General features: G+C 38.6%; 1 protein-coding gene across 1 annotated transcript; it reads left to right on the top strand.

The window, feature by feature from the left end:
- The first annotated feature begins 5,085 nt into the window (after nt 1–5,085).
- On the top strand, nt 5,086–14,076 carry LOC134572102 (cytochrome c oxidase subunit 6A, mitochondrial-like). Its single transcript, XM_063430922.1, has 3 exons — nt 5,086–5,278; nt 7,743–7,885; nt 13,945–14,076. The coding sequence occupies exons 1-3, from the start codon at nt 5,167–5,169 to the stop codon at nt 14,038–14,040; spliced, it is 351 nt and encodes a 116-aa protein (XP_063286992.1). The 5' UTR covers nt 5,086–5,166; the 3' UTR covers nt 14,041–14,076.
- The last annotated feature ends 1,044 nt before the right edge of the window (nt 14,077–15,120 follow it).

Raw genomic sequence — 15,120 nt, 5'->3', positions numbered from 1 at the left:
TCTAATCCTAACTGTATAACTACCGTTAATACAATGTATAACACAATCTCTAATCCTAACTGAATCACTGCCGTTAATACAATGTATAACACAATCTCTAATCCTAACTGTATCACTGCCGTTAATACAATGTATCACACAATCTCTAATCCTAACTGTATCACTGCCGTTAATACAATGTATAACACAATCTCTAATCCTAACTGTATCACTACCAGTAATACAATGTATAACACAATCTCTAATCCTAACTGTATCACTGCCGTTAATACAATGTATCACACAATCTCTAATCCTAACTGTATCACTGCCGTTAATACAATGTATCACACAATCTCTAATCCTAACTGTATCACTGCCTATAACACAATGTATAACACAATCTCTAATCCTAACTGTATCACTGCCGTTAATACAATGTATCACACAATCTCTAATCCTAACTGTATCACTGCCGTTAATACAATGTATCACACAATCTCTAATCCTAACTGTATCACTGCCGTTAATACAATGTATCACACAATCTCTAATCCTAACTGTATCACTGCCGTTAATACAATGTACAACACAATCTCTAATCCTAACTGTATCACTACCGTTAATACAATGTATAACACAATCTCTAATCCTAACTGTATCACTGCCGTTAATACAATGTACAACACAATCTCTAATCCTAACTGTATCACTACCGTTAATACAATGTATAACACAATCTCTAATCCTAACTGTATCACTGCCGTTAATACAATGTATCACACAATCTCTAATCCTAACTGTATCACTGCCGTTAATACAATGTATAACACAATCTCTAATCCTAACTGTATCACTACCGTTAATACAATGTATAACACAATCTCTAATCCTAACTGTATCACTACCGTTAATACAATGTATAACACAATCTCTAATCTTAACTGTATCACTGCCGTTAATACAATGTATCACACAATCTCTAATCCTAACTGTATCACTGCCGTTAATACAATGTATAACACAATCTCTAATCCTAACTTTATCACTACCGTTAATACAATGTATCACACAATCTCTAATCCTAACTGTATCACTACCAGTAATACAATGTATAACACAATCTCTAATCCTAACTGTATCACTGCCGTTAATACAATGTATAACACAATCTCTAATCCTAACTTTATCACTACCGTTAATACAATGTATCACACAATCTCTAATCCTAACTGTATCACTACCAGTAATACAATGTATAACACAATCTCTAATCCTAACTGTATCACTGCCGTTAATACAATGTATAACACAATCTCTAATCCCAACTGTATCACTGCCGTTAATACAATGTATAACACAATCTCTAATCCTAACTGTATCACTACCGTTAATACAATGTATAACACAATCTCTAATCCTAACTGTATCACTACCGTTAATACAATGTATAACACAATCTCTAATCCTAACTGAATCACTGCCAGTAATACAATGTATAACACAATCTCTAATCCTAACTGTATCACTACCGTTAATACAATGTATCACACAATCTCTAATCCTAACTGTATCACTGCCGTTAATACAATGTATAACACAATCTCTAATCCTAACTGTATCACTACCGTTAATACAATGTATAACACAATCTCTAATCCTAACTGAATCACTGCCGTTAATGCAATGTATAACACAATCTCTAATCCTAACTGAATCACTGCCGTTAATACAATGTATAACACAATCTCTAATCCTAACTGTATCACTGCCGTTAATACAATGTATAACACAATCTCTAATCCTAACTTTATCACTACCGTTAATACAATGTATCACACAATCTCTAATCCTAACTGTATCACTACCAGTAATACAATGTATAACACAATCTCTAATCCTAACTGTATCACTGCCGTTAATACAATGTATAACACAATCTCTAATCCCAACTGTATCACTGCCGTTAATACAATGTATAACACAATCTCTAATCCTAACTGTATCACTACCGTTAATACAATGTATAACACAATCTCTAATCCTAACTGTATCACTACCGTTAATACAATGTATAACACAATCTCTAATCCTAACTGTATCACTGCCGGTAATACAATGTATAACACAATCTCTAATCCTAACTGTATCACTGCCGTTAATACAATGTATAACACAATCTCTAATCCTAACTGTATCACTGCCGTTAATACAATGTATAACACAATCTCTAATCCTAACTGTATCACTACCGGTAATACAATGTATAACACAATCTCTAATCCTAACTGTATCACTACCAGTAATACAATGTATAACACAATCTCTAATCCTAACTGTATCACTACCAGTAATACAATGTATCACACAATCTCTAATCCTAACTGTATCACTACCAGTAATACAATGTATCACACAATCTCTAATCCTAACTGTATCACTGCCGTTAATACAATGTATAACACAATCTCTAATCCTAACTGTATCACTGCCGTTAATACAATGTATAACACAATCTCTAATCCTAACTGTATCACTGCCGTTAATACAATGTATCACACAATCTCTAATCCTAACTGTATCACTGCCAGTAATACAATGTATAACACAATCTCTAATCCTAACTGTATCACTGCCGTTAATACAATGTATAACACAATCTCTAATCCTAACTGTATCACTACCGTTAATACAATGTATAACACAATCTCTAATCCTAACTGTATCACTACCGTTAATACAATGTATAACACAATCTCTAATCCTAACTGTATCACTGCCGGTAATACAATGTATAACACAATCTCTAATCCTAACTGTATCACTACCAGTAATACAATGTATCACACAATCTCTAATCCTAACTGTATCACTGCCGTTAATACAATGTATAACACAATCTCTAATCCTAACTGTATCACTGCCGTTAATACAATGTATAACACAATCTCTAATCCTAACTGTATCACTGCCGTTAATACAATGTATCACACAATCTCTAATCCTAACTGTATCACTACCAGTAATACAATGTATAACACAATCTCTAATCCTAACTGTATCACTACCAGTAATACAATGTATAACACAATCTCTAATCCTAACTGTATCACTACCAGTAATACAATGTATAACACAATCTCTAATCCTAACTGTATCACTACCGGTAATACAATGTATAACACAATCTCTAATCCTAACTGTATCAATATTGGGGTTAATATTGATGGTTAGAATTGGATGGTTTTGGTTATAGTTTAGGGTTAATATTGATGGTTAGTGTGACGAGACCAATCTCGCCACATTGCATTGGAGGAGCCTGGTTGCCCGCCTGTTGCCTCTGGACTATGGCCCCATGTTAAAAAGTCTTCTTTTCCCCTGCAGAAAAGGCTTGTTTGTGCCTTTCTGCCCGGCGGTCAGTAGATTCAATCTACCGAACTAACGCATGAATGACTGGACCACCTGGGAGCTGGAGTGTGCCATCAATTGACCCCCCCAGAAGCTGCGGTTAACCGCAGCTTAATTGACGAATACTGGGTGGCCTTTGTTCGTTTGCCGAACACGTGGCGGCGGCCATTGTAAAGTCCTGAACGGCCAGCGGTGTTCAGCGCCCAAACTATGGAACTGGAAACGGACACTTATTTGTGCGAACACCACTGAGCCGTCAGCCTCCTTGCTTCTGTATTCGGTCATTTAACCGAATGCCTGTTCATTCGGTAGTTTAACCGTATGAGCAGCATTTCCCCAGATAGCCATCCCGTGGAGTCTATTCGTATGGAGAACAGACTTTGTGAACCCTTTAACTCCACGGCGATTGGACTGTGTGCATAGGATCTGAGCGCTATCCGGTACTTTTGTGCGTTCAGATCCCAGCTATCTGGGGATGGGTTACATGTATATTTTTTATGTGACAAATGTAACATTATGTATTTTATTGTATTTTAGTGTTTTACTGTAACCATTTGGTTAATGGAGTTTTGCCTCCGTCCTTGGAGATAATTGGATTACTTCCCAATTATCTCCAGGATAGAGGGGAGGGATTGTAATGTACTGTGGGAGTGTTTTAACCCTGTATGTAATTGGTCATTTTACCATTTGTGTCCCAGTATTCCATCTGGTCCCCTAGGGGAGTGTCCACCAGGCAGGGCAGGTGGCCCACATTAAACCAGACCGGGCAGGTAGCCCACATTAAACCAGACCACTGCTTGACCCACAACACGGAGCTCTGTCTCGTCTTTGGGGGGATTTACTGTATGCTGATAGAGACTGATTGCCAGGAGTGTAAGCCGCTTGGGTGCTTTTCCTGTTCGTCTGCTAGCAGCTATTCGTGAGGTTCCGGTTCGGGAGTTTGGAGTGCTATTTTTTATGCGGTTCGGGAGTTTGGAGCATTCCCTTGTATCCAGTTCGGGAGTTTGGTGTTCTGCAGTAGCTGTGCCTGTATCTCTGGAAGGGGAAGATCAACTAAACTGCGGTTTTAACCCCTTTATGCCCGGGGTGCCGTTACAGTTAGAATTTAATGGTTTTGGTTTTAGTTTAGGGTTAATATTGATGGTTAGAATTGGATGGTTTTGGTTACAGTTTAGGGTTAATATTGATGGTTAGAATTGGATGTTTTGGTTATAGTTTAGGGTTAATATTGATGGTTAGAATTTAATGGTTTTGGTTTTAGTTTAGGGTTAATATTGATGGTTAGAATTTAATGGTTTTGGTTTTAGTTTAGGGTTAATATTGATGGTTAGAATTGGATGGTTTTGGTTATAGTTTAGGGTTAATATTGATGGTTAGAATTTAATGGTTTGGGTTTTAGTTTAGGGTTAATATTGATGGTTAGAATTGGATGGTTTTGGTTATAGTTTAGAGTTAATATTGATGGTTAGAATTCAATGGTTGTGGGTTTCTTTTGATAACTCAATGAAGTGTTGAAATGAAGTGACATTTAAAAAGGAGATACAATGCTAAATGTAGAGAGATATTTATTTGTAGGCTGACAAGGAGCAGAAGATGGTTGAGACAGGTTCCGAGATATTAATAGCCTCTAGTCTGGACCTGTCCCAGAAATGACCACCTGACCCTGGGTCTGACCTAGAGCCAACACATGCTACTGGCTGGCTCTGATCATGTGATTTACTGGCCCAAAAGAAGTCACCTTGTCAAAGTATCAACACAAGATTCTTCAACAAATCAATAATGAATAGCACCGGTGTCCGGGGCCTCCTAACCAACACAGGGGCCCGACTGACTAGCCAGTTCACAAGACACATCCAGAGTGGTTCTCCTGCACAGGGTCATGGAGGTGGGGGTAGGTATCACTGAGGATACTTCATTATGATTACAATCTCCTGCTTCCTCCCTATAACAAAACCATCCTCTGTATAACAACACTCTGACCTCTCTATAACAAAACCATCCTCTGTATAACAACACTCTGACCTCTCTATAACAAGACCACCCTCTGTATAACACTCTGACCTCTCTATAACAAGACCATCTGTATAACACTCTGACCTCTCTATAACAAGACATCATCTGTATAACAACACTCTGACCTCTCTATAACAAGACCATCCTCTGTATAACACTCGGACCTCTCTATAACAAAACCATCCTCTGTATAACAACACTCTGACCTCTCTATAACAAGACCATCCTCGGTATAACACTCTGACCTCCCTATAACAAGACCATCCTCTCTATAACAACACTCTGACCTCTCTATAACAAGACCCTCTGTATAACACTCTGACCTCTCTATAACAAGACCATCCTCTATATAACACTCTGACCTCTCTATAACAAGACCATCCTATGTATAACACTCTGACCTCTCTAAAACAAGACCATCCTCTGTATAACACTCTGACCTCTCTATAACAAAACCATCCTCTGTATAACAACACTCTGACCTCTCTATAACAAGACCATCCTCTGTATAACAACACTCTGACCTCTATATAACAAGACCATCCTCTATATAACACTTTGACCTCTCTATAACAAGACCATCTGTATAACACTCCGACCTCTCTATAACAAAACCATCCTCTGTATAACAACACTCTGACCTCTCTATAACAAGACCATCCTCTGTATAACACTACTCTGACCTCTATATAACAAGACCATCCTCTATATAACACTTTGACCTCTCTAAAATAAGACCATCCTCTGTATAACACTTTGACCTCTCTAAAATAAGACCATCCTCTGTATAACACTCTGACCTCTCTATAACAAGACCATCCTATGTATAACACTCTGACCTCTCCATAACAAGACCATCCTCTGTATAACAACACTCTGACCTCTCTATAACAAGACCATCCTCTGTATAACACTACTCTGACCTCTATATAACAAGACCATCCTCTATATAACACTCTGACCTCTCTATAACAAGACCATCTGTATAACACTCCGACCTCTCTATAACAAAACCATCCTCTGTATAACAACACTCTGACCTCTCTATAACAAGACCATCCTCTGTATAACACTACTCTGACCTCTATATAACAAGACCATCCTCTATATAACACTTTGACCTCTCTAAAATAAGACCATCCTCTGTATAACACTTTGACCTCTCTAAAATAAGACCATCCTCTGTATAACACTCTGACCTCTCTATAACAAGACCATCCTATGTATAACACTCTGACCTCTCCATAACAAGACCATCCTCTGTATAACAACACTCTGACCTCTCCATAACAAGACCATCCTCTGTATAACACTCTGACATCTCTATAACAAGACCATCCTCTGTATAACACTCTGACCTCTCTATAACAAGACCATCCTATGTATAACACTCTGACCTCTTTAAAACAAGACCATCCTCTGTATAACAACACTCTGACCTCTATATAACAAGACCATCCTCTATATAACACTTTGACCTCTCTAAAATAAGACCATCCTATGTATAACACTCTGACATCTCTATAACAAGACCATCCTCTGTATAACAACACTCTGACCTCTCCATAACAAGACCATCCTCTGTATAACACTCTGACATCTCTATAACAAGACCATCCTCTGTATAACACTCTGACCTCTTTAAAACAAGACCATCCTCTGTATAACAACACTCTGACCTCTATATAACAAGACCATCCTCTATATAACACTTTGACCTCTCTAAAATAAGACCATCCTATGTATAACACTCTGACCTCTCCATAACAAGACCATCCTCTGTATAACAACACGCTGACCTCTCCATAACAAGACCATCCTCTGTATAACACTCTGACCTCTCTATAACAAGACCATCCTATGTATAACACTCTGACCTCTTTAAAACAAGACCATCCTCTGTATAACAACACTCTGACCTCTCCATAACAAGACCATCCTCTGTATAACAACACTCTGACATCTCTATAACAAGACCATCCTCTGTATAACACTCTGACCTCTCCATAACAAGACCATCCTCTGTATAACACTCTGACCTCTCTATAACAAGACCATCCTCTGTATAATACTCTGACCTCTTTATAACAAGACCATCCTCTGTATAACAACACCCTGACCTCTCCATAACAAGACCATCCTCTGTATAACACTCTGACCTCTATATAACAAGACCATCCTCTGTATAAAACTCTGACCTCTCTATAACAAGACCATCCTCTGTATAACCGTACAAATCCAAACCCGTTCTCCTCCCACCATATCCCCTTTAGGACCCCCTGTTCCTTTTAGCCCTTCAAATTAGAAGTTGTTGACGGACCCTGTTCTCCCTCCTTGTGCAGCACGCACCTGGAAGATCTTGGCGTTTGTAGTGGCGTTACCTGGCGTGGGGATTTGTATGCTCAACGCCTGGCTCAAACAACAAAATCACCCCCACAAGTCCCCAGAGTTTGTAGCCTATGACCACCTGCGAATACGCTCCAAGGTAAGTATACATTGCAATCATACTATGAATCTATCAATAGCGAGGAAAACTGCGATTAGTGAACACCTCTGCACCGCCAATCTTCTATTGTATAACGGACAGTGACGCAGAAAGATATTACACATCGTATAATGGACACTGACACAGAAAGATATTACACATCGTATAACGGACAGTGGCACAGAAACATATTACATATCGTATAACGGACAGTGACACAGAAACATATTACATATCGTATAACGGACAATGACACAGAAAAATATTACACATCGTATAACGGACACTGACACAGAAACATATTACATATCGTATAACGGACACTGACACAGAAACATATTACATATCGTATAACGGACACTGACACAGAAAGATATTACACATCGTATAACGGACACTGACACAGAAACATATTACACATCGTATAACGGACAGTGGCACAGAAAGATATTACACATCGTATAACGGACAGTGACACAGAAAGATATTACACATCGTATAACGGACAGTGACACAGAAAGATATTACACATCGTATAATGGACACTGACACAGAAAGATATTACACATCGTATAACGGACAGTGACACAGAAACATATTACATATCGTATAACGGACACTGACACAGAAAAATATTACACATCGTATAACGGACACTGACACAGAAACATATTACATATCGTATAACGGACAGTGACGCAGAAAGATATTACACATCGTATAACGGACAGTGACGCAGAAAGATATTACACATCGTATAACGGACAGTGACACAGAAAGATATTACACATCGTATAACGGACAGTGACACAGAAAGATATTACACATCGTATAATGGACACTGACACAGAAAAATATTACACATCGTATAACGGACACTGACACAGAAACATATTACACATCGTATAACGGACACTGACACAGAAAGATATTACACATCGTATAACGGACAGTGACGCAGAAAGATATTACACATCGTATAACGGACACTGACACAGAAAGATATTACACATCGTATAACGAACACTGACACAGAAACATATTACACATCGTATAACTGACAGTGTCACAGAAAGATATTACACATCGTATAACGGACAGTGACACAGAAAGATATTACACATCGTATAACGGACAGTGACACAGAAAGATATTACACATTGTATAACGCAGTGTGACACAGAAAGATATTACACATCGTATAACGCAGTGTGACACAGAAAGATATTACACATCGTATAACGGACAGTGACACAGAAACATATTACACATCGTATAATGCAGTGTGACACAGAAAGATATTACACATCGCCTAAAGCAGTGTGAGACAGAAATATATTACACATCGTATAATGGACAGTGACGCAGAAAGATATTACACATCGTATAACGGACAGTGACACAGAAAGATATTACACATCGTATAACGGACAGTGACACAGAAAGATATTACACATCGTATAACGGACAGTGACACAGAAAAATATTACACATCGTATAACGGACACTGACACAGAAAAATATTACACATCGTATAACGGGCACTGACACAGAAACATATTACACATCGTATAACGGACACTGACACAGAAAGATATTACACATCGTATAACGGACAGTGACGCAGAAAGATATTACACATCGTATAACGGACACTGACACAGAAAGATATTACACATCGTATAACGGACACTGACACAGAAACATATTACATATCGTATAACGGACACTGACACAGAAAGATATTACACATCGTATAACGGACACTGACACAGAAACATATTACACATCGTATAACGGACAGTGTCACAGAAAGATATTACACATCGTATAACGGACAGTGACAAAGAAAGATATTACACATCGTATAAAGGACAGTGACACAGAAAGATATTACACATCGTATAACGGACAGTGACACAGAAAGATATTACACATTGTATAACGCAGTGTGACACAGAAAGATATTACACATCGTATAACGCAGTGTGACACAGAAAGATATTACACATCGTATAACGGACAGTGACACAGAAACATATTACACATCGTATAACGCAGTGTGACACAGAAAGATATTACACATCGCCTAACGCAGTGTGAGACAGAAATATATTACACATCGTATAATGGACAGTGACACAGAAAGATATTACACATCGTATAACGGACAGTGACACAGAAAGATATAACACATCGTATAACACAATGTGAGACAGAAAGATATTACACATCGTAAAATTGACAGTGACACAGAAAGATATTACACATTGCATAATGGACAGTGACACAGAAATATATTACACATCGTATAATGGACAGTGACGCAGAAAGATATTACACATAGTATAACGGACAGTGACACAGAAAAATATTACACATCGTATAATTGACAGTGACACAGAAAGATATTACACATTGCATAATGGACAGTGACACAGAAAGATATTACAAATTGCATAATGGACAGTGACACAGAAAGATATTACACATCGTATAACAGACAGTGACACAGAAAGATATTACACATCATATAATTGACAGTGACACAGAAAGATATTACACATTGCATAATGGACAGTGACACAGAAAGATATTACACATTGTATAACGCAGTGTGACACAGAAAGATATTACACATCGTATAACGCAGTGTGACACAGAAAGATATTACACATCGTATAACGGACAGTGACACAGAAACATATTACACATCGTATAACGCAGTGTGACACAGAAAGATATTACACATCGCCTAACGCAGTGTGAGACAGAAATATATTACACATCGTATAATGGACAGTGACACAGAAAGATATTACACATCGTATAACGGACAGTGACACAGAAAGATATAACACATCGTATAACACAATGTGAGACAGAAAGATATTACACATTGCATAATGGACAGTGACGCAGAAAGATATTACACATCGTATAACGGACAGTGACACAGAAAGATATTACACATTGCATAATGGACAGTGACACAGAAAGATATTACACATTGCATAATGGACAGTGACACAGAAAGATATTACACATCGTATAACAGACAGTGACACAGAAAGATATTACACATCGTATAACGGACAGTGACACAGAAACATATTACACATCGTATAACGGACAGAGACACAGAAAGATATTCGTATAACGCACTGACACAGAAAGATATCACACATCGTATAACGCAGTGTGACCCAGAAACATATTACACATCGTATAACGGACAGTGACACAGAAATATATTACACATCGTATAACGGACAATGACACAGAAAGATATTACACATCATATAACGGACAATGACACAGAAAGATATTACACATCGTATAACGGACAGTGACACAGAAACATATTACACCTCGTATAACGCAGTGTGACACAGAAAGATATTACACATCGTATAACGCAGTGTGACACAGTATTACACAACGTATAACGCAGTGTGACACAGAAACATATTACACATCATATAACGGACAGTGACACAGAAATATATTACACATCATATAACGGACAGTGGCACAGAAAGATATTACACATTGTATAACGCAGTGTGATACGGAAAGATATTACACATTGCATAATGGACAGTGACACAGAAAGATATTACACATCGTATAATGGACACTGACACAGAAAGATATTACACATCGTATAACGGACAGTGACACAGAAACATATTACATATCGTATAACGGACACTGACACAGAAAAATATTACACATCGTATAAAGGACACTGACACAGAAACATATTACATATCGTATAACGGACAGTGACGCAGAAAGATATTACACATCGTATAACGGACAGTGTCACAGAAAGATATTACACATCGTATAACGGACAGTGACACAGAAAGATATTACACATCGTATAAAGGACAGTGACACAGAAAGATATTACACATCGTATAACGGACAGTGACACAGAAAGATATTACACATTGTATAACGCAGTGTGACACAGAAAGATATTACACATCGTATAACGCAGTGTGACACAGAAAGATATTACACATCGTATAACGGACAGTGACACAGAAACATATTACACATCGTATAACGCAGTGTGACACAGAAAGATATTACACATCGCCTAACGCAGTGTGAGACAGAAATATATTACACATCGTATAATGGACAGTGACACAGAAAGATATTACACATCGTATAACGGACAGTGACACAGAAAGATATAACACATCGTATAACACAATGTGAGACAGAAAGATATTACACATCGTAAAATTGACAGTGACACAGAAAGATATTACACATTGCATAATGGACAGTGACACAGAAATATATTACACATCGTATAATGGACAGTGACGCAGAAATATATTACACATAGTATAACGGACAGTGACACAGAAATATATTACACATCGTATAATTGACAGTGACACAGAAAGATATTACACATTGCATAATGGACAGTGACACAGAAAGATATTACAAATTGCATAATGGACAGTGACACAGAAAGATATTACACATCGTATAACAGACAGTGACACAGAAAGATATTACACATCATATAATTGACAGTGACACAGAAAGATATTACACATTGCATAATGGACAGTGACACAGAAAGATATTACACATTGTATAACGCAGTGTGACACAGAAAGATATTACACATCGTATAACGCAGTGTGACACAGAAAGATATTACACATCGTATAACGGACAGTGACACAGAAACATATTACACATCGTATAACGCAGTGTGACACAGAAAGATATTACACATCGCCTAACGCAGTGTGAGACAGAAATATATTACACATCGTATAATGGACAGTGACACAGAAAGATATTACACATCGTATAACGGACAGTGACACAGAAAGATATAACACATCGTATAACACAATGTGAGACAGAAAGATATTACACATTGCATAATGGACAGTGACGCAGAAAGATATTACACATCGTATAACGGACAGTGACACAGAAAGATATTACACATTGCATAATGGACAGTGACACAGAAAGATATTACACATTGCATAATGGACAGTGACACAGAAAGATATTACACATCGTATAACAGACAGTGACACAGAAAGATATTACACATCGTATAATTGACAGTGACACAGAAAGATATTACACATTGCATAATGGACAGTGACACAGAAAGATATTACACATCGTATAACAGACAGTGACACAGAAAGATATTACACATCGTATAACGGACAGTGACACAGAAACATATTACACATCGTATAACGGACAGAGACACAGAAAGATATTCGTATAACGCACTGACACAGAAAGATATCACACATCGTATAACGCAGTGTGACCCAGAAACATATTACACATCGTATAACGGACAGTGACACAGAAATATATTACACATCGTATAACGGACAATGACACAGAAAGATATTACACATCATATAACGGACAATGACACAGAAAGATATTACACATCGTATAACGGACAGTGACACAGAAACATATTACACCTCGTATAACGCAGTGTGACACAGAAAGATATTACACATCGTATAACGCAGTGTGACACAGTATTACACAACGTATAACGCAGTGTGACACAGAAACATATTACACATCATATAACGGACAGTGACACAGAAATATATTACACATCATATAACGGACAGTGGCACAGAAAGATATTACACATTGTATAACGCAGTGTGATACGGAAAGATATTACACATCGTATAACAGACAGTGACACAGAAAGATATTAGACATCGTATAACGCAGTGTGACACAGAAAGATATTACACATCGTATAACGCAGTGTGACACAGAAAGATATTACACATCATATACTGCAGTGTGACACAGAATGATATTACACATCGTATAACGCAGTGTGACACAGAATGATATTACACATCGTATAACGCAGTGTGACAGATAGATATTACACATCATATAACGCAGTGTGACACAGAATGATATTACACATCGTATAACGCAGTGATATATAGAGATATTACCCATCATTTAAAACTCTCTCTCTCTCTCTCTCTCTCTCTCTCTCTCAGCCGTTCCCGTGGGGTGATGGAAATCACAGTCTGTTCCACAATCCTCATAGCAACGCACTACCCAAAGGCTACGAACTCCACAATGAGAAACATTAACTGAGCCCATCAATAAATATAATTATTACATGGCAATAGCTAAATCTGCCTCCTTATTACACACTCACTTTACTGATTCATACAGAGAGGAGAAAAGAAAGTGGGGGTAGAATTTACAGAGAGGGGGTGCTCTATGTACAGGGGGAGTACGTTACACAGAGAGGGGGTGCTCTATGTACAGGGGTAGTACATTACACAGAGAGGGGGTGCTCTATGTACAGGGGGAGTACGTTACACAGAGAGGGGGTGCTCTATGTACAGGGGGAGTACGTTACACAGAGAGGGGGGTGCTCTATGTACAGGGGTAGTACATTACACAGAGAGGGGGTGCTCTATGTACAGGGGGAGTACGTTACACAGAGAGGGGGTGCTCTATGTACAGGGGGAGTACGTTACACAGAGAGGGGGTGCTCTATGTACAGGGGGAGTACATTACACAGAGAGGGGGTGCTCTATGTACAGGGGGAGTACGTTACACAGAGAGGGGGTGCTCTATGTACAGGGGGAGTACGTTACACAGAGAGGGGGGTGCTCTATGTACAGGGGGAGTACGTTACACAGAGAGGGGGTGCTCTATGTACAGGGGGAGTACGTTATACAGAGAGGGGGGTGCTCTATGTATAGGGGGAGTACGTTACACAGAGAGGGGGTGCTCTATGTACAGGGGGAGTACGTTACACAGAGAGGGGGTGCTCTATGTACAGGGGGAGTACGTTACACAGAGAGGGGGTGCTCTATGTACAGGGGGAGTACGTTACACAGAGAGGGGGGTGCTCTATGTACAGGGGGAGTACGTTACACAGTGAGGGGTGTTCTATGTACAGGGGGAGTACATTACACAGAGAGGGGGTGCTCTATGTACAGGGGGAGTACGTTACACAGTGAGGGGGTGCTCTATGTACAGGGGAGTACGTTACACAGAGAGGGGGTGCTCTATGTACAGGGGGAGTACATTACACAGAGAGGGGGTGCTCTATGTACAGGGGGAGTACGTTACACAGAGAGGGGGTGCTCTATGTACAGGGGGAGTACGTTACACAGAGAGTGGGTGCTCTATGTACAGGGAGATTATGTTACACA

Source organism: Pelobates fuscus, chromosome 8 (assembly GCF_036172605.1).
Source record: "Pelobates fuscus isolate aPelFus1 chromosome 8, aPelFus1.pri, whole genome shotgun sequence".
Taxonomy (NCBI): Eukaryota; Metazoa; Chordata; class Amphibia; order Anura; family Pelobatidae; genus Pelobates; species Pelobates fuscus.
The sequence above is the reverse complement of the archived record's forward strand: the minus strand, read 5'-3'. Positions and strand labels throughout refer to the sequence as shown.

What these genes read in the sequence shown, in the direction of transcription:
- LOC134572102 (XM_063430922.1), top strand. Translation starts at nt 5,167, where the DNA reads ATGAATAGCACCGGTGTCCGGGGCCTCCTAACCAACACAGGGGCCCGA. An exon ending in ACAGGGTCATGGAGGTGGGG is followed by an intron (nt 5,279 to 7,742) that starts GTAGGTATCACT and finishes CTCCTTGTGCAG; the next exon opens with CACGCACCTGGAAGATCTTG. An exon ending in ACCTGCGAATACGCTCCAAG is followed by an intron (nt 7,886 to 13,944) that starts GTAAGTATACAT and finishes TCTCTCTCTCAG; the next exon opens with CCGTTCCCGTGGGGTGATGG.